Here is a 22,477-nt window from a genome sequence, read left to right on the forward strand (position 1 = left end):
GTTTTGAGTTTTGATTTTCAAACGCAATAGCTACATATCGGTAATCGTAAAAGTAAAAATGACAATTAAATGTCAAAGAAACGCCACATCCAACTATTTTGATTTTTAACTATTGATTCACGGGTTTTTTTTAAATTAATTCTACTATTTCAAAATGTCGCCTCCCTCCCGTCATCTTGCTGTATTCGTAAATGTAATTCATTAAGTATAAAACAATATACCCTTCAATGGAACCGTGGAATAATTTTCGTATTTTTGTATCGCTTGTGCTGTAAAACTTGTCCGGCTTCTTGTTCGTAGTGTTATAACGATCTACTTAAGTTCCTAATTGATTTTATAGAAGGAGAACCCGGTAGATAATTATTTAAACTCAACGAATTCGATATTACAAACAAAACAGAATATAATTAAACTGGAATAACATCGTTAATACAATCATCGTAATGTGGACAAGCATTGTCTTTGCTGCTATGAAAGCGATCACGATAGCTATAGCGTTTGAAAATTAAACCGATTTTTTTTTATAATGGTGATGCATCTAAATGGTTGTTGAATTATTATTTCGATTGTTAGGTCAATTAAGATAATCAGACTAATCGTTTGTAAGGTCCATGATATTTTAGTGAATATTGAATTGTAACGCTTTGTCGGAGATTAGTTTTGATTAAACGTTGCCTGCTTGAATTTCGGCACTTGTCGCGAAATGAAAATTAGTTTTTCATTTTTTTATGAAAGTAAGTGTACACCGCTGACAGTCATTCGATTGAAATTTCGCTAACGTTTAAAAACGCGGAAGTGAAACATTTGAGAATGAACCTACAAAAAAGTCTGCTGACTTGTTAAGTCTGTATACTCGCCACAACTTGACAAGCTTCGCACAGTCGCGATATTCAGCAGATCGTCAGTACACATCAGTGTGCTTAGTGCGAGTTTTTTAACGTTCTCGATAGCGTAAAAGTTATAATAACTCAAATTTGTATGCAGTTGAAACAGCGCCCCTAGCGGCAAACGTAGGAAAACGTTCCAACTTCATACAAATTTAAGTTAACTTTTCCGCTATCGAGAACGTTAATTAACTCGCACTCGCCACTCAACAAGTTAGATCCGACAAGCGTCCTATTAAGTTTAGTTAAGGTAACAGATCATGTCACAGTGTCCGGTGCTAATAAATAAATAGTTTTTAACTGCAACGTTTGAAATGAGTGCAGACTTCTTTGTCTCTTCAATGTTTTCCCTGAAAGGATTTCTAATTAGATAAACAAATGAAACTAGTTTTATAATTAGTAAGTTTTCTATTTACAGTTAACAGCGTGAACAGAATTTTTGAAGAAATGCGGGTATATTTTATGTTATTGAAAATTTAACACGTACTTGTCAGATTCATCGGTACGCATCTAACGGAATCTTTCAAAATAAAATTACTCGCCTCACTTAATTTTCAGACGTTCGATTATTTTGAATTAAAAACACGTATAGAGAGAACTGATGCAATAATTCTATTAATTTTGAATGTGGTGGGTAGTTAGGTAATTAATGAGTTGTTTTTACTATAGAATAGACTCCGTTGTGAGTATGGAATTAATATAGTGACCAGACATTATGTTTTGCATGACATTATATTAAATGCTTATTATACAATTGAAAAGCTAGAAGAAATAAGTCATAGATTTCACGCCCGGAATTTTTACAAAATTATACACGATAGTCCATTTGGAATATGCCTACATAACTGGAATCCGTGGACTGGAATGGAATCCGTGACTCAAAAATCATAATTGTAATAACATCGAACTGTAAACGGAGCTATTTAAATGAACAAATAATGCTATGAGGTTGAATACATATCTTCTGGTATACAATAGTCAATGTTGGTCGCAAATAACACGAAACTATAGTTTTGTACTATCCAGTTTTTAAAATACTCTAATAAATAATACATTTTCTACCGATGTATGTACCTATATGGAATTACAAAACAAAAATCATCTAAAACTAAAATAGAAAATGAAATTTTGCAGTTGTCCTAAATTTATTCGTATTAATTTTGTTCGGGCAATGTTTTATGATTATTGTTGCGAGCAATTCAAAAAGACATATCATGACAATGTAATAATCGCGCGCAAGTAATTTCCCTATTAATGTATTCCAAAATATGTTTACCGTTAGCGATACCGGAACGTTGACTAGGTTCAGTGTTTATTTATAAAATTTACTATTGTTCTAATGTAATTAACTTTATCAGTTGCGATGAGGCACAGAAGTAGTCTATTCAAACAGTCCAAAAACAGTCTGCACTCATTTTAACGCGTAACTAACCTACATTCTCAATTTTGAACTTAAAATGTTGTATTGTTATAATTTTGTAAGATATTAAATTTTAATATACCTTAATAAAATATACTGATCAAATTTAATGTTTGTTTTATTTTATTTTCTTAAAGTAGTCCAGTGTTTCTACTCAAGAACAATTCGTCCAACAAAAAACCCGTTTCCTAGTTCTACTAACTTTAACTGCTTTAGTGCATCATCATACCCTACTCAACTTTTTATTTATTTTTTATTGCTTAGAAGTGTGGACGAGCTCGCAGCCCACCTGGCGTTAAATGGTTACTGGAGCCCATAGACATCTACAACGTAAATGCGCCACCCACCTCGAGATATGTTCTAAGGTCTCAGTATAATTACAACGGCTACCTCACCCTTCGAACCGAAACGCATTACTGCTTCACGGCGGAAATAACAGAGACCTACTACTAATACCCATTAGCAGCACTATTCAGAACGCGACAGTCAGCAATCTACAGAAGCACGTATTTCAAGACTACTTCGTTCATTTATGCCTTGCTATGCGGATTTCAAGTACCCAGGTGTCACCCTCGACAGAGGAATGATGTCCTTCCGACACTACTGCTAGTATTTCGTCACGAATTAGGCGCTGTAACTGCATTCCCGCCATTAAAGTCTGGCCAGCCTACACCACGGGCTTCGAAGGCTAAGTGCTTAGGCGTCACCCTCGACAGCGAGATAACATTCGAGCCCCACATTAAGTCAGTACGCGTCCGAGCCGCGCTCCCACTCGGTCGACTCTACCCTATGATCTGCTGGCGAAGTAAATTGTTCGTTTGTAACAAGGTGACAATCTAAGAAACTTGAAGTTCCGACATGACCTATGCAAGTGTAGTGTTGGCTCACGTGGCCTGAACAAAATATCTCCAGGTTATCCATTTCAGTTTCTGCAAGATACCCGTCGGAGCACCGTGTTATGTGGGGAATGTCGACCTCACGACGATTTAAATCTAGAAACAATAAGTAAATGCCTAAGGTAGCGTCAGAAAGCTACTTCATCAAAGTGGCGCGACACGATAACCCTTTTTCCTGGCCGCCGCTAATTGTATATCCAACCCAGGCGACGGAGAAACGCAAATCCACCGTAGCCCGAAACATGACTTGTCGGATCCCCCGGATCCACTCTTGGTGTTTTTAGAGTATTCAAGCACTGCTCTGAGTCAGTCACTCGCCGATTGAGATCCGTCAATAGATTCTGCGAAGCACTTCCCTTATTAGGGCTAGTGTTAACAAATTATCTTTGGTTGAGTCAGTGAGCTAGCCTACCCTTCCGCGCGTGGCTAATATATCCTCTAAACCTACCAGCAAATAGATACGGAATTGAAACCGAAATAAATAATAATATTAAAAAATAATTTATATTAATTGTTTTAAATTCATTCGTTTAAGATACCTAAGTTTTAATTTTATTACGGCCTAGAATTTTAACAAAGTGCACAGTGAACGTATGTATCGAGACATTTGACAGCTGGCAGCCCCGTGCGGTACGAATTTCATTTTTCACACGGTAGCCCGAAATTGAGCTGTCAAGACGTTTTACCTTCAGGAGAATGTAGAAACAATTGATTTTACACGTTATTTATTAGTTGTTTTTCTGAGATTGTTTACTTTGTTTATGAAGTTTAAGTATATAGCCGTTTAACTGTCACACGATGGCAGCCACGGCTCACAGCGAGCTATCGGTGGCCGAGCTGAAGGCTGAGATCGAGAGGCTTGGCCGAGAGCTCGACCAGGCAAGTAGCGAGAAGATACAATCGGCTCAGCTTGGCCTGGTACTCTTGGAAGAAAAAAGCGTCCTGCAGCAACGATGCGACGAACTGGAAATCCTGTACGAGAACACCAAGCACGACTTGGATATAACACAAGAGGTTAGTGGCCTACATACAGTCTCATTAATTTCGCTCTTCATGCATTAACGAGTTCATTAAAAAGAGCTGAAACGAGGATTTCAAATTTATACAATTTCACATTCGAATCTTTTACTTTCTAAAGCTACTTAATAAAGTATGATAAATATTATAACCTACGTAGAACTTTTATAATAGGCAAATCTTTGTTAATTTCGCATTAAAGACTAACAAAACATGCAATTGGCTATGGCTGAAAAGAGTTTTATTAGTTTTTATTCTAAAATTAAAACTTTTAAGTGATAACTTGGAATAATAAACGAAAGCCATTAATTATGATTTAATGGTTGGTAGAATTTACATGATAAATACATTATAATTTTACTTTCTCTGTTACACAATAAAAGAATAGGAAAAGGTTTTAGCTCCAAAGTGGTGTGATAAAATCTACATAACCACTAATAACAGATCATTATCTCCTAAATTAAACTATTATGATTCAGAGCAAGAGAAAAAGTGAGTGATATTGAAGGAAAAAATCTAACAAAAAAATATTGTAATTTTTCTCTGATAAAATCATAATGACATTTGGAAACCAATTTTTGTATGGTTATTATAAAATCATCTTAATTCATACAATAAACTGGTGATTTGATTTTTTTATTTATTGAAATTGACAATTTAAAAAGAATCATTTTAATACATTCATTACAATATTGTTGAGATTTTCAAAGCAAGTGAAAGCAGATAAAGTGTTAATATTCTGCATCAAGTAAAATTAATCAAATTCAGTGTAAGTTGTTGCTTACAGAAATCTTAATCAATATTCTAGGTTCTCCATATTATAGATACAGCAACTGAGTGCTATGTATAATATCTGATTTTGAAATAGATATAGTTAACTACCACTTTCTACTCTCTATCTAGTAAGGCCTGTTGATGTGAATCCTCCACAAATTCTGGACACACACTAAAATCATTAACCTGATTAAACCTCAAAACTTACTAACACGACTTTATGGGATAAGTCATAGAAGAATCCGTTTGAGAACTGAATACAGAATGATGTGAATTAAATTTATGAAACTAAGTTAAAGTTACTAGATTGGTGAAAAGGGCCTATAAAGGACCTGTATATCTCAAATATCTTGTTTTTAAAATAGATTACTAGTGATAGGATGTCTTGTGAGTCTAGATGTTTAGATACCAGCACCCTGCCCATTTAAGCCGTGAAGCATTAATGCAGTTTGGTTTGAAAGACGAGGTGGCCGTTATACTGTAGAAATGAGATTTAGTCTCACGTCTGAAGCTGTCTGCTGGCATTATCGTAGACCATTTAAACAATAAAAAGTGTATAGAAAGAAACTGCATTTAACTAAAAACGGAGTTAAATGTAGGAATGAATTTCAGATACCACTTCCAGTGCCCTGAAGAATCTGTGCAAAAAGTATTATTTGTTTGAATCTCGATGACTAATCAAGAGATGGCTGGAATCGGTTTGAGTAGCACAAAAAATTGTCTGGGCTTTTATTTTTTATCTCCAGTTTTTCTTTTTTTTTTGTTTAAAACGAACATATTTTGCTTTGTGTCATATCATTCTTCAAATGAGATTTGAAAAGATTTCGCAGCATTAGGCAACTGCCTGTCTGTGCTGCTGGCATTATTATTATTAATTTTTTCTGACTTATTCACTGGAAGCTTATGATGCTATTTCAGCTATGCCCGGACTGGGATCTATTATATACATCATACATAAATTTGAAGTTGGTCAGTCATACTTTCTAGTGTAAAGCATGTCAGCTCTGGAACCGAAATGGAATTCCATAGCTTTTATTACTGTCTGAGGATGAAAAGTAATATATGTGACATCGATACTCGAGAATCAATTTAAAATAAATAATATGTTTATAGCCTTTACATATGTTGCTTATAAAAAAGACAACGATTGGGGTGACTGAGCTAATGATATCTGAAATAAATATTTCGGACAACTCTAATTATCTAACTACCGCACGTGAATACGAGAATTCGTATCACTACTGAAACGCATGCCTAGAGCTTTAAAAGAAAAAGAAAAAAACAAGGTGAAATAAGGGGAAAAATACTCTTCAGGCTTCACTCAGACATGTGCCCGTATACATTCAGGGTGCATTTTAATTGAATAGACTGGGGCTTCACTGTATGAAATGAGCTACACTTTACAATATTAATTTGCTTTGCTGAAAATAAACATACGCTCTAGAGTGAAAACCTCCTTTATATGAAGTCAGTTAAAAGTAATAAATACAATAAATAAGTCGTCGTGGCCTAAAGGATAAGACGTCCGGTGCATTTGTATTTAGCGATGCACCGGTGTTCGAATCTCGCAAGCGGGTACCAATTTTTCTAATTAAATACGTACTTAACAAATGTTCACGATTGACTTCCACGGTGAAGGAATAACGTCGTGTAATAATAATGAAATCCACAAAATTATAATTTGCGTAATTACTGGTGTTAGGACCTCTTGTGGGTGCGCACGGCTAGGTACCACCGCCCTGCCTATTTCTGCCGTGAAGCAGTAATGCGTTTCGGTTTGAAGGGTGGGGTACCCGTTGTAACTACGACTATACTGAGACCTTAGAACTTATATCTCAAAGTGGGTGGCGCATTTACGTTGTAGAAGTCTATGAGCTCCAGTAACCACTTAACATCAGGTGGGCTGTGAGCTCGTGCACCCATCTGAGCAGTAAAAAAAAAAAACAATAAGTAAAATAAAATCGCGAATCACTTTCGCCAGTTGCTTTAGTTTTATTGTGATTTTTAGAGTTATTGTTGCTACCGACGATTGCCTTGTTAGCGTTCGTCTTAATTAACTTAATCTTGGGCTTTTCAATACCATGAATTCGTTCAGATGTAGAGAAAACATTTTTTTCATGTGATGCGATGTAAAAAAAATCGTTCCCGCTGCTACGAAAAGGATTATAAATCTATCTCAAAAGTTAAATAAGAATAAATACGTTTAAAACGATACTACGATTCCCAGTACTGTGGGAGCCAAATTTTGATCTACAAACTTATATAATATGTACTTCTACTGGTGGTAGGACCTCTTGTGAGTCCGCACGGGTAGGTACCACCGGCTCCGCCTATTTCTGCCGTGAAACAGTAATGCGTTTCGGTTTGAAGGGTGGGGCAGCCGTTGTAACTATAATGAGACCTTAGAACTATATCTCAAGGTGTGTGGCGCATTTACGTTGTAGATCTCTATGGGCTCTAGTAACCACTTAACACCAGGTGGGCTGTGAGCTCGTCCACACATCTAAGCAATAAAAAAAAAAACTATTATTTATTAAATAGACACTATACAATATTAACTGTTTGACTGCCACGTAGGTCACCGGCGCCGTACGTGACCCACTGAAGTAATTCTCTAGTATTCTTAAAAGGATGAATCCGAAGATACTGAGAATGAATCTATTTCTGAGAGACCTAAAAGACTCCTTCCTCCGTGCATCGTGTTCCTCAGTGCTGAGGGTCGTGACCTTTACGGAGCAATTTTATAAGGACGATGTCCCTCTATTCCTTTCTGTCCTCCGCGCAGTGGATAGCGACATAGATCCTGGAATCCAAAGTCGTCTTAGTCTGATCAGAGCAGCGCATGGGACTACGCTCCCTAAGCCTCTTTTCTTCCACTTTGCCGGTGATGAGTAGTCTTTCGAGATTGTTACCCCGTTTCCTCGCAACGTGACCGAAAAGACTAAAAGATACATTAACAAAAGAAGGTAAAGTTAGTAAAAATCCAGACGCTTAGTAACAGTAATCAACAGAGTTACTTTAGTGCGCTGCATAGGGCACCTACACGGTGGTCGAGGGATTAAACATCCAGACAAAGAGCAAACAAATATGTTCATCACACAAATGTTTTCACTTATGCGGAAAAGCGAACACTGGCCCGACAATCAGAGGCGCTAACTTTCCACCACCGAAGCAGTTGATGACTAAAATACCAATATATCTGAACACTGGAAGATGCCAATACACGTGTAGGCCGCGTTTTGACTCTGCCCCTGGCAGTGCTGACGTACATGAGCGACGGTGAACACTCACTATCAGGTAGGCCGTTTGCCTACAAGGACAATAAAAAAGTTATAATTTGGACAGTTTTTTATTGCAATTTAGATAAATGGAGGAGGAATTATTTTGTAGATATTATTATTTAGCTAACGGTTATCTGAACTTATAGATAACAACTCAAATACCGCCATTTAACGACCAATTTTTCTAATGAAATACGTAGATTCGTGCTCACGAACCAGATCAACGGTATAACATCGTGTTTTTTTTATTGCCCCTGTAGTCAAACAGGTATACGGCCCACCTGGTGGTGAATGTATACTGTCAATCATGGACATCAGCAACGCGAGGGGCAGAGCTAAGCCGCTGCCACCGTTTAATACTCTCCACAAGCCTCGTGTAAAATCAACGTTCTGTTATGATACCCTCTGGTTCCTAGCCTTGCTTTCATTATCACCTTTCCCGAATAGCATCAGCAATTATGATCCTTTACTAGAGAACAATCCCCTCCCTAGTTAGTCAGTTCTATTCCTAATTCCACACGGCACGGTTGCCTTCATTGTCGTCGTAAAAATCTTTATATGTCTATTTCACCAATAAAATCTTTTTTAAAAAGATATTTTCTCAATTACGTATAACAGTTCGCAAAAAATCGCGTTATCATTAAGACCGACCTTCTGAGATATTCGCGTTGTGATATCTATGGACTCCGGTAACCGCGTAACATCAGCTGGGCCGTTAGATCATTTAAGCAAAGCAAAACCAACCTTAAGTATTAGCTGAAACAGTACCTATCCTTGTGCGACCACAACACGCCGTTTGTAAAACCTTAAATAAAATCGACCGATACGGCTTCCTTCAGCACGGATCACTAATTAAACACGTTGTTTCTTATACAGGCTTTAATGAAATTGGACTCGTCGCAGAAGGTAACAACGCAGAGTGGTATAGAACAAGAGAATGCCCTCCTCAACGAGTCGGCGGCGATGGAGAGCTCCCTCACTCTACAGATACTTGAACTGGAGAGCGAAACTAAACAGGTACGTTTTGGGATGTCAATAACGCGGTAAGTTAATCCATAGCATTTATTAGAGTTTCTTTTTTTTATCTCTATCTATACGTTGGTAGCTTTTTTTATTTTTTTTATTTTCCTACCCAAGCTGATAGCCTTGATAGGCTATATCAGCGTCGCCTTAACTAGTAGGTGAGCTCATGGGGCTCAAACCTGATGACGTTGCTAACACGAACCCTAGCAAGAGCCGTGCTTCGAATCTACTACCGGATCGGAAACGCGACCCACTGAGAAGATCCGACGAGAAACTCAGTGGGCTGTGTCTGAGGGTAGTAGCTTAAGAGATATTCCAGCTACGCTATGGTCGGTAGGTGAATTCACAGGCTCAACCTGAGAGAGTTTGCTAAAACTAGCCCTAACAAGAGCAGTTCTTGGCTTTTGCCGTGTTATATCACTCGCTCAGTAGAAGATATACTCTTTATCGTTTATTGCTCTAAGTAGGTACGTCAAAAAAATACTATTTTAAATATTTTACCATAATTATGGAGGGTAAGGAACGCCATCTTATTTAAGGGACAAGTTGAAATAGTGTCCACCTGTAAACGGAAACTTATAGTTCGAAAACTCACCGAAGCAGCGCTAGTGTAGGAAGTGGAAATGATATGAATATAGCAGTTTTAAACAGAGCGAAGTTTGCTGGTTGAAGTGAAGTTTATGGCGCTTTTTAAAATGTTTCCACTTGCGACTATGGCGCCACCTTAATTGGCTCATTTTCACTTATTAATACATAAGATGTTGCTCCTTACTTCTACCATCCATATGTATAATATGAATTACAGTGGGATGTTCGCTTATAGACAGCGGCGACATCTGTTAACTTAACACACATTTTAAAAACCATTTTAGATTAGGGAAATACATCTACATTTAAATGAAAGTTTGGAGAGAAGATAACTGAAATCAATCTTATTATTTAATTATCTATACTAATATGATAAAGCTGAAGAGTTTGTTTGTTTCTTTGGTTGAACAAGCTAATGTTAGGAACTACTGGTCCGATTTGAAAAATTCTTTCAGTGTTGATTCTCCAGGTCGGTTAAAAAGCGTGATTTTGTTACATTAAATAGCTCCTTATCATTCTATTATTCAAAAATATTTTCACCTTCTACGTAAATGAAGTCGCGGGTAAAATTGAGCGCTATCCCAAAGTAACGAAGCCGCGGGCAAAAGCTAGTTTTATATATAACAAAAAATTATCCCTCTTACACTCGAATATCAAAAGCTAGGGACGATGAATTCGCTCTTCAATGAGAAGGACTGTATACGAACCGCTTTTATAACCACGTCTGAAATGATTATTTAAAGCACAAAAAACAGGAATTAAATTTATTATTTATTGCAATTTGTTCATTTTATATGGAAAACAATTTGATAATTAAAAAAAAAAACCAAAGTAGAGATTGTTCATTACAAAAAACAAAAAAAGAGCACAGATGTGTCTATGTCCCTGAAGAGGTTAAGGAGTGCATCGTTTTGTAAAGATCCCTCCGGCGGAAAACTCCTCTTCATTCGTACCTACCCACACACATTAACTCGGCAGCAATTATGTTCTTGAAAACTATTTTTTTTTTTTGCGTCGCACGGTGTAAATGTCACCGCGTTCTTTGAGATTTTCTTTTTTGTTGTTCATTATATTGGTAACATTATGAGCGTCTCGTAAAAAGGCAATTGAAGGAAATGTTTTTAATAATAAATTGATATGTTTAGTTTTGAATAAAATAAAATAAAGTCTTTATAGATAATATGATCAGATTTATACTGAATATTACTGGTGGTAGGACCTCTTATGAGTTCGCGCGGGTAGGTACCACCACCCTGTCTATTTCTGCCGTGAAGCAGTAATGCGTTTCGGTTTGAAGGGCGGGGCAGCCGTTGTAACTATACTTGAGACCTTAGAACTTATATCTCAAGGTGGGTGGCGCATTTACGTCGTATATGTCTATGAGCTTCAGTAACCATTTAACACCAGGTGGGCTGTGAGATCGTCTACCAATCAAAGCAATAAATAAAAAAAAATCTTTAAGTCTCGGTACGTAATTTTCGAATGAAGTCTAGTTTAGAAAAAGTATTGTTATGCCGAAGCCCACTGAGTTTCTCGCCGGATCTTCTCAGTGGGTCGCGATTCCGATCTGCTGGTAGATTCAGCGAAGTACTGCTCTTGGTTGAGCTATTGTTAGCATATTCGCCAGGCTGAGCCCCGTGAGCTTCGCCTACACGTTCGATAAAACTAGTATAACCCCATGAGGTTACTAGCGTTGGCAAAAAAATTAAGTAATGTCAATTTGACTCGGCGATTTCTTGCGACTCGCTCAACAAATCAGTTGTCAGAGACCTTCCGGTGAAATATTTTTGACATGAATATATGTAATAGGTAACTTATTGGAAATAAATATTTAAATAATTCTAAACTCCTTATATTTAGTAAACGACTTGATGCATCTACGTTCGTCAATGTTCACAGCTAACGTCTTGGTAATGCGATTATTGACAAGAATACGTAAAAATTTTCGTCAGCGTAAAACGATCCTTATTAATTAAGCAATAACATTTTTTTAAATATGGGCTAATCAAAAATACAGCTAATATACGAGAAAAAAATCTCTTTAGACATCAGGACCACACTATTAAGTTAGCACAGTGACGTCAGCGTTCATTATCGTGATTTAAATTTTGTATTCGTTGCGAGCGAATAATCTTCTCGCTGTTCCAATAAAAACATAAATATAATTTAAATCATTTTCTTTATTTAATCTTGTCTTTGCATATATTAACTCATATATAAAATTCAATAAATCCATATTCGTACGAATATTATTAATGTGAAAGTGTGTTTGTTTATCCTACTTTTACAGAAAAAAGCAACGGGTTGACTTGATTTTTAAAATAAGTGAGAGTGTTAAATATAGATATTGATAGGTTACCTTTTATCCCGGAAAAAAAAACATCACATTCACTGACACGCTTCCTTGACCACGCAAGCGAAGTCGCTCGTAATAGCTAGTAGAATATATTTTGACTAGAGTTTCATTGCATTCGAAACAGATGTATGAGCCTTAAAGATTCATTAACGTCCGTCAATGTAAATCTGTCTAAAAGTAAAGAGTCGAAAACGATGTCCAAGCCCGCATTGCAACGACTGTGGTGAATCAGCGAAACGTTCAGACGCAAGGATACATCCATGTAATCATTTTATTAGCTTAGCTTCCCCAGAAACGTTGTGGGCAACGAAATTGGAGCAATTGTCCGTGAATCATACGTTAATTCTCTCGCTCAGTTCTCGTAGCACGCCCCTCGTTCGCACGTCGCTACTAGAGTTCCGTTAAAATTCTAAGGACCGCGCGTACTGAAGTTCCTTCAGCAGCGACCATGATGTAATGCCCCGTAGTGGCGTAAGCGCGGTCGTCTGAACGATCCAGAAATAAAAAGTCGATTCGGCCGACCTTGATTCGAATATTCATCGCTCAACTCGGATGGATGGTGTAAGGTTTTGATAATGCATCGTTTACATGTGCATTCTTCTGTGTGAAGTGACAAATGTGTGCGTGCGAATAATCTAAATAATGTTTTAGTTTTGTGCGCGGACGATAGTGTAAAAACGTTTTTTTTTTGTGCCTCTCTCGCAAATATGAATGAACGCGAAAAGGTGATGCATACGTAATTATAGTTTTAGATATAAAAATTGTATTATAGATTTGTTCTTTCTAATTGTTTACGATATGAGTTGAATTTTTAGTCTGACAATATCGGTGGAAATAGAGTGGGAAGGAACGTTATATACATTCAACATAATGCTGTACCAGTTGTTTTACAAGATATTAAGGAAATCACAATAATTACTGGTGACATTGCATTAGACATTTTTTTTTTTATTTTTATTGCTAAGATGTGTGGACGAGCTCACAGCCCACCTTGTTAAGTGGTTACTGGAGCCCATAGACATCTATAACGCAAATGCGCCACACACCTTGTGATATAGTTCTAAGGTCTCAGTATTGTCACAACGGCTACCCCACCCTTCAAACCGAAACGCCCGGGCGCCCGTTCGGACTCACAAGGGGTCCTACCACCAGTAAACTACACTACTATCCCGAAAAATAATACATGTTGCACGATATGAACAACAGGTCTGCTTATTAGTAAAAACGATGTGTTCCAAACAACGAAAGAAGACATGCTAGAAAACAAATAACGATGATTTATATAATTATTTACAATTAAATATATTCTAAGATCCGAGTGGTATCCCGCCCGGTCCGGGGTAGGGCTGTGAGCGGCAGGAGTTTTTAGTGAGGTTCGACTCCCACATACCCCACCTGCCGTGCGGGTGGGTATCCTGCGATTTTCTCATATGGATACAATGAATTTTTTCTTGTTTTATAAACTAATTTTAATATTCGGTACTTCGGATCTTGATACTATAAAATACTTCACACAACACAAATTGATACTATGCGTTACTAAAGTATCTTTTTTTTCTCGTCTGAGCGTTATACTACCAGCGAAGTAGGGTAAAAAAATCTAATTTTTTTTCTCGTCACAACAAAATAGTAGTTTATCCCCACAGTCCAATAGATTTAGTAAATAATTAAAAAATAACTATTTGACGCGAAATCAAATGACGCGAAATCCGTATGAATATTTAAGCGTATAGCCGAGTATACTTGTAACCTCGCCATCTAGTAAAATATTCATCTATTCATTACAAACTGTCAGACGAACTAGCCTGTTGTACGGTTTAGTAATTAAAATGACTAATTTCTCTTCACCAAACTCTGTAATGAATACCGAAATTCTAAACCCATAATAATGGTTTCAGAGAATTTCATGGGTTTGTATACATATATCGTAATTGTGTAAGGTTCTATTATGAATTTTTATTTTTATACGTTTTACAGTTTTCGGTTTTATTAGCCCACTGAGTTTCTCGCCGGATCTTCTGGGTCGCGTTTCCGATCCGGTGGCAGATTCTGCGAAGCACTGCTCTTGCTAGGGTCAGTGTTAGCAACTCTCCGGTTTGAGCCCCGCGAGCTCACCAACAAACGTTAGGGCGAAGCTGAAATAGCCTCTCAAGGTTATCAGCATAGGTAGGAAAAAAAGAAGGTACTAATTCCTTTCAAATGTGGAGGAAGAGTTGTACAAAATATGTGACGCAAGACTTTTAAAGCCATCACGCTTTCAATAATATAATTTTCAAGAGTAATTGATCCATTTTCTGTCCTTATTTATACCGTACTGTTTTTTTTTTTTATTGCTTAGATGGATGGACGAGCTCACAGCCCACCTGGTGTTAAGTGGTTACTGGAGCCCATAGACATCCACAACATAAATACCGCCACCCACCTCGAGATATGAGTTCTAAGTCTCAGTTTTTGCAGTACAATGGCTGCTCCACCCACCTTGAGATACAAGTTCTATGGTCTCAAGTATAGTTACAACGAATGCCCCACCCTTCAAACCGAAACGCATTACTGCTTCACGGCAGAAATAGGCAGGGTGGTGGTACCCACCCGCGCGGACTCACAAGAGGTCCTATCACCATTTATAACAAAAAGTCTACATTTAGATTTTAATGTTTTATGATATGATTGATGTGTGATATTTTATAATTATGTAGGTCCAAAATAGATTATTGCAATTTTTTTAGTATATTTTTAGTAGAAACGTATTCTTTATACAGAAGTAATTAAAACAATAATGTAGGTTTAATTACCTTTAAACAGATTCAGTTTGTTATAAAGCTGTCTTTTAGAAGTCATATATGAGCGGTTTCTTTTTTACAAATATAATGTAATCTTATATCAATGAATTTTTGTATAATCAGTTTAATTTAGGCTTATTTTATGGCTGTGTTCGTTTCCCCCAGAAAACAAATCCTTTTCAGCATATACGCTTAAAATATTCACACATACATATAAAGTTTTTATAATACTTTTTTGCATTGATTTGCCACCACCATTGAACAATTCTAGAATTTTTATAAGGGTCCTCTATTTATTCTCCTCTTTCTTTCGCGACAATATATATCCATTGTGCACAGCGACAAGGGGCTACTAGGAAATCTACAAACAAAAATAATATTATAAAATAAAAAAAACTACTCTATGCATTCCCTGTTCAAAAATAGGTGATGTTTGTTACAATAGTTGGTGTCTTATTGCAAACATTGGCCAAACAATTACAATATTCGTAAATTGTGTTTTATTTACAATATAATTGTGTTTATTATTTTATGAAAAACATTTAATATTATAAACTTACCAAAAAAAGATATTCCTTCCAAAACCTTGGTGTTACGGTGGTTTTTTACTCAGTTTTTGAACGCGCAGTGCAGCGTTTTGACGTCTTAGTGTTGGCTATGATTGGACCATACTAATTTGAAATAAGACCACAAATTTATTTGTGGTCTTATTTTTCGGGCCGTTTTTGAAGCGCTAATCGCGAATCTAGTAGTATTATTGATCGAAGATGAATATATATTGAAATCCACAAAAAAAATAATTATTTTATTATTTGCTTTGCAACGCGGTTTTTCTTAGTGCCAAATTATGATGAAGCGGCGTGCATAGCAGTAGGAATATGTCTCAAGTCGGCGCACACTTGCCACTTCTGCGTACAAAACGTGTTGTTTTAGTGATAGTTGGGATTCACAAGGTGTTGCATAGTAGTTACTGCACCTTTTCTTTCGTTAAAATTGGCAAATGTATGTGATTCGGTAGTAAGTAAATAATTTTTATCTTTTTCTTTGTGTGCCGCCAAATTTTGAAATCGTTAAATATGTGCCGCAACAAAAAAAAGGTTCAGAATCACTGGTCTATGCTCTAAAAATAGTCACTCCTTGACCTGTCATTGGGCCAGACAAGATGTATTATGTTACGAACAAGACTCGTGTAGTGTAAAAGATATCGTGGTATCTGTGTTCTCGATTCGGAACTGTACGATCAAGTGTTAATATCGTCGAAAGTCGTCGTGGCGTAAAGGATAAGACGTTCGGTACATTCGTATCTAGCGATGTATCGGAGTTCGAATCCCGCAGGCGGGTATCAATTTTTCTAATGAAATACGTACTTAACAAATAGCGGTAGGCAGCGGCTTGGCTCTGCCCCTGGCATTGCTGAAGTCCATGGGCGACGGTAACCACTCACCATCAGGTGGGCCGTATGCTAGTCTGCCTACAAGGGCAGTAAAAAAATAAAAAATAAATGTTCACGATTGACTTCCACGGTGAAGGAATAACATCGTGTAATAAAAATCAAAACCCGCAATATTATAATTTGTGTGGTAACTGGTGGCAGGACCGCTTGTGAGTCCGCACGGGTAGGTACCACCACCCTTCCTATTTTTGCCGTGACGCAGTAATGCGTTTCGGTTTGAAGGGTGGGGCAGTCGTTGTAACTATACTGAGACTTTAGAACTCATATCTCAATGTGGGTGGCGGTATTTATGTTGCAGATGTCTATGGGCTCCGGTAACCACTTAACATCAGGTGGGCCGTGAGCTCGTCCGCCGATCTAAGCAATAAAAAAAATATTCAAATCGATATTAGTAGGTACATCGGATCGATATTTTAAAGTTGTTTGCGTAAAAAGATAAACTGCACTGACATCACTAGTCTACAGCTCTGTCCCCGATACCAATTAAAAAAAAAACCTTTTGCTTAATAATATTAATAACCTTCGTGTAAAGGATAAATAAACACGTTAAAAAATTCGTATCAAACGACGTGACTATAATGATGCTATTCCTTAAGCAGCTGCCAATTTTCCAGAGGAAATACGTACCCGACATGTATTCTCGAACGACATTCATAATAAGGCAATACCATAGTATAACAATATATTATATAGGTATACTATACTATACTATACTATATGGTAAGCCTGCACGGGAAAGTATGTACGTTTTTGCCGATAAGTTTGTAGACGGGGGGATTAGTGGAAACCCGGGGATGTCTTTCTACTTTCACCAGGACAAATGGGTGAGCATGCGACTGGGTGGAAATGGTGGGATCTGATAACACCTGCTCGACCTAGGGGTTTATGTTTGGGGCTCGTTACGTCAATGGCTTCTGGTAACCACAAAAATGGTCTAGATAGTAAAAAAATATTGTAAATATGAATAAAAGCTGACGATTGTACGGTTCAATGATAATGCTTTTTTTACCCCTATTCGCTGGTAGCGAAGGCTATTCCAGCTACACACTATCTGTTAGTAAAGATTTTATTTAGTTTAATTCAACTTGATATGAGACACCGTGTATCGGAACACGCTAGAATTGACATCTGTCAAAAAACAGCCTCGCGTTTGCTCTCTTCCTGTTCCTGCGGCGTCATTACATTCGTTTGTCGTGTACACCATTTATTTTCAAATAAAGGAGTTTTGTGCGGACCATTTAGTTTGATTTGTTAACACTATCCGATAGGTGAGATCACGGACTCAACCTGAGAGAGTTGCTAACACTGGCCCTAGCAAGAGCAGTGCTTCGCTGAATTTACCACCCGATTGCAATCGCGATGCCACTGAAAAGATCCGGCAAGAAATACAATTATCAATACACGCTCCATCTGCGATATAAAGTTTCGAATGTTTTTAACAAAAACATGAAATTAATACTTACAGCGCGAAGCTATCTCGCGTTACAATGTTTGCATTAGTAATGGATTATGGAACATTGTTGACGGTCGGGCCGCTTGGCACGGTGCCAGAAAAACATTAAACGTGCCATGCTCGCGCTTACCGACTTACCGGCGTGCTTGGGAACGGCATAGCTAACGAGCTTGCAAACTGAGCGTAATATAATTAAACTTTTTTTTTACGGTTTTAATTCACATTTCCAAGACTTTTTTCGAATAATTGTCTTAAATACGTGAAGCAAAAACTTTGTATCCCTTCTTACGAAAATTGCGCGGACGGAGGAGTATGAAATTTCCCACACTTATAGAGAGTATAGCGAAGGAGTGCCGAATGGTAATTTTTTTAATTATTTATTTATTTATTTAAGGATTACCGACAGGGTTTACAGTAAGATATAAAATAACATTGACATGTGTAGAGCAATTGATAACTGCAACTCTAATAAGAGGCAATCACAGCATGCATTACATTAATATTTAAATAGAGATTTAACAATACTATTAATAATAATAAAAAATTAAAAACAAAAGAAAGACAACAAGGACAGTAATACCTGTACTCCAGGCCCATAGCCTGACCAAGGCTGAGGCTGAGGCTGAGGTTCAACAATAATAATACATTTAATCAATTAAAAAAACGCTACACACACTACCATGTATTTGACACACACGCATATGAATACTCTATGTTTATTGTCAAACTTTTGTTGCTCTGTTAGTCTGTGATCAAATTGAGAATAGGTTAATATTGTTTGTATATAGTGTAGTCTTGGCGAAATCTGTGATTATAGATAAAAGTATTTGACAATAGAACCATAATAACGTTCAAACTTTTTCAATTAATTATAGTCGTATTTCGACTATTGCGGGACCACTAGTTATGTTAAATATCTCCAATGTTTCGAATACACAACAGCTTTGGTAGTCAGACACTAAGTAGAGTCGTAAAACTAATTTTAATTATGTATATGACTCGCGTAAACCATAAGAATACTGTACTGATTGTATTGAAGAGGATTCATTTTTCCTCGCTAGTGACAATACGGCTTAAAATCCCCTCGTTTCTGGGTCTGTTAAGTAACTTTTTGCTATCTAATGGCTGGTAGCCTAGGTTATTTCAGCTATGCTCAGACGGGTAGAATTGCTAACACTAGCTCTACCAAGAGCAGTGCTTCGCTGAATCTACCACCGGGTCAGAATCGCGACCCACTGAGAAGATCCGGCGAGAAACTAAGTGGGTTATGCTGACGATCGTTCAGTTCCTGTGATACTCCACAAGTTTTTTTTTTTATCTTGCCAATTTGACGCGAATGGATCCATGTTTTTTTGATGCTAACGTTGACAGCTGCCACTAACTCAGTGGTAGATCGAGTATCGTCTGTTTCCACTATCGCCTTTAATACCTCGTTGTTGGCTTTAATTTGCGGGCGACCACGGAATTCATTTTAAATCAAAATTTAGTAAAATAGTATATAACTACTGGGTCCCCAGGTAGTCGAAATTCGACTATAATTAATTGAAATTATATGTTTGTACACTATTACGATTCTATTGTCAATGACTATTTATTATACTTCTATAATCACAATCAATCATATATCAGTATTAATATTAATAAAGACAAATAATATTTAATCTACATATTTTCAATTTGACCACAGACAACAATAACAAAAGTTTGTCAATAAACAAATAGTGTGTATGCGTGTGTGTGTCAAATACATGGTAGTGTGTGTAATGCTTTTTTTATTGATTTATTGTATGCATAATTAAAAAAAAAGATTAACATTCTGCACTCCTTCTCTATATTCTTTACAAGTTTGGGAAATTTCATACTCCTCCGTTCGCGCAATTTTCTTAAAAAGGGATACAAAATTTTTGCTTCACGTATTAATTTATAGATAATAATAGTGTTCATATCATCATAGTAGAGCACAGATAACGTGATCTGTGTAGTAGAGCTATATATTATTATATTTTTATAGATTTAATAAATGTTGAAATTATTTTACTTGTTAAATTGTTACTTTGAAATTTACGTTTCTTTGTTAGGCTTAATAGTGGGGATGGCGATATACCCCTAGTTTTTGCTATGCAAACACATGTGAAATTCATAAATATAAATTGTGAATTGACGAAGCATGTTGCTGATAACTTTATTTCTGTAATCTGACGAAGCATGTTACGGATAATAACATGTACTTTTAGGTTAGGAATATTGTGTTCTTTTTTTTTTTTAATAAATAAATTAATTTGTATCAAATTGTGAATAAAGTTGAACATAATTTATTTGCGCTCAAACCAAAAACGAGTCATGCATTCGTTTGGAGTGTTCACTCCGCACACGTCATTAAAGTGGTGAGCTGTTTGTGCGGCATTGATACCGCGACGGAACTCTTATTCTGTAATCACTCGTATTTTTATATTGTTCATATTGATGAAAACAAAACAATAAACAAACGACTGAAATCTTAAAATAGATTTCCGTATGTTTAAAATAAAGTTCATTGGAATTTAGAATTTATTGCCAGCCGTAAATAAATTACTTTTCGAATGGCAACTTCATAGGTAAATGCTTATTATTTATTATATGCACCATATTAAACCTTTGCTGTGCATAATGGTATTTCCCATTTAATATCTCAAAGATTTGAAAGAGAAAGATGGAATATTAGAATATCGGTCTTGTGTCCACGGAATCACTTTAGAAGAGAAGATATACTTTAAGACAATGTTGATACGTCATCAGTGCTGTGTTGCCGACGTATCGAGCGCCCAAGGTTGCCGCGCTAGGTCATTTCGCTTATCGCCTGCAAAATTATCAGTACTTTAATGAATTCGATAAGCACTTAGCCACGAATTAGAAACACTATAAATAAGAAAGTACCTAACTCTTTAATTCGTCCCCCCTTACCTTTGACTATTAATCGCGATGGCTTTCGAGCTTTTTTTTACTAGTGGTAGGACATCTTGTGAGTCCGCGCAGGCAAGTACCACCGCCCTGTCTATTTCTGCCGTGAAGCAGTAATGCGTTTCGGTTTGAAGGGTGGGGCAGCCGATATAACTATACTTGAGACCTTAGAACTTATATCTCAAGGTGGGTTTTTACATGGTAGATGTCTCTCCAGTAACCACTTAACACCAGATGGGCTGTGAGCTCGTCCACCCATGCAAGCAATATAAAATAAAAATAAAAATGTTTCGATGCCAAAGATAAGTTTAAACCACTCTCATTATTATGTAGTTTACTCGCATATAAAAAAAACATTTCCCAGTTGTGAATTTAATGTTTTCTTTTTAATTTATACTAGCGACCCACCCTCGCTTCGCTTCGGAAACTGTAATTTATTATTGATTTCTCCACTATTTAATGGATATTATTATACATATAAACCTTCCTCTTCAATCATTCTATCTATTAAAACAATCGCATCAAAATCCGTTGCGGAGTTTTAAAGATTTAAGCATACATTGGGATATAGGGACAGAGAAAGCGACTTTGTTTTATACTATTTAGTGATTTGATGCTACCTTACATCTAATCTTAAATAATAATCCCATCTTAAATAATATTGACGATTTGTGAGACAGCGATTTAAAGATTCCGAAGATTTATTTCAACGACAAAAAACTAGAAGAACTCACAATGTCTGTCGGGATATATTATCAATATATCAGCAGATAAGGATATAAATCTGACATCCTTCTAGCCCTGGCTCGCTCACCTAGTTCAATTGTATAGGCGGTACTATGCAAAAAAAAAAACTATCTTTGAACCTCACGAATAACAAAGTGTCGCTATTTTATCTAATTGAACTATTTCTTATACTAATATGTGCTCTGAGGAATTATTTGAGATGATTCCATCATCTCGTTTTTACTATCGCACCGCCCGCCACCGGAGTAGAGTTTATCCATACTACCTGGAGCCACTGCGGTCATCCACAATGCGTTTCCAGAGATATTTTTTGCCACGTACCGTCCGACTTTGGAATGAGCTTCCCCTCCACGGTGTTTCCCGAGCGCTATGACTTGTCCTTCTTCAAATGAGGCTTGTGGAGAGTACTCAACGGTAGGCAGCGGCTTGGCTCTGCCCCTGGCATTGCTGAAGTCCATGGGCGACGGTAACCACTCACCATCAGGTGGGCCGTATGCTCGTCTGACTACAAGGACTAAAAAAAAAAAAAAATTTGCTTTAAGCCTTGAAGGAACGATAGAGATTTTAGGTATAAATAAAAAAAAGACGTCTTGACATATTCGAATAATTTTAGTTTCATGTGGGTAGTTGAATATTTCAGTGTACATTTTTGGGTAATCGTTACCATTGTGAATTCAACGTTTATTTCCTAAACTATTCGAAGTCTAATTTACGAAAACGAATCTTGATTGTACCTAAAATGAACGGCCTTGAGGTGGGTGTCTTTTATACTTATCTTATATCTTTAAACGAGCAATTCTTGTATATAAATTCTTGTATATAATCTGAATCTCGGAAACGGCTCCAACGATTTTCATAAAATTTAGTA

The 22,477-nt window shown here is 36.8% G+C and overlaps 1 protein-coding gene across 3 annotated transcripts in view; it reads left to right on the plus strand.

The window, feature by feature from the left end:
* Positions 1–3,831: 3,831 nt before the first annotated feature.
* BicD (Microtubule-associated protein Bicaudal D) overlaps positions 3,832–22,477 on the plus strand; it is a 34,545-nt gene continuing 15,899 nt past the window's right edge. For 2 of the 3 annotated variants that reach the window (XM_028169420.2, XM_089735221.1), the window contains exons 1-2: positions 3,832–4,214; positions 9,149–9,289. In XM_028169420.2, the coding sequence (XP_028025221.2) occupies positions 3,999–4,214; positions 9,149–9,289 (357 nt within the window). In that variant the 5' untranslated portion in view covers positions 3,832–3,998. Of the gene's footprint in view, positions 4,215–9,148; positions 9,290–12,475; positions 12,965–22,477 lie in introns of those variants that run through there. The other variant, XM_028169421.2, reaches the window with a different exon arrangement.

The sequence above is a fragment of the Bombyx mandarina genome, chromosome 19 (assembly GCF_030267445.1).
Source record: "Bombyx mandarina strain Sakado chromosome 19, ASM3026744v2".
NCBI lineage: Eukaryota > Metazoa > Arthropoda > Insecta > Lepidoptera > Bombycidae > Bombyx > Bombyx mandarina.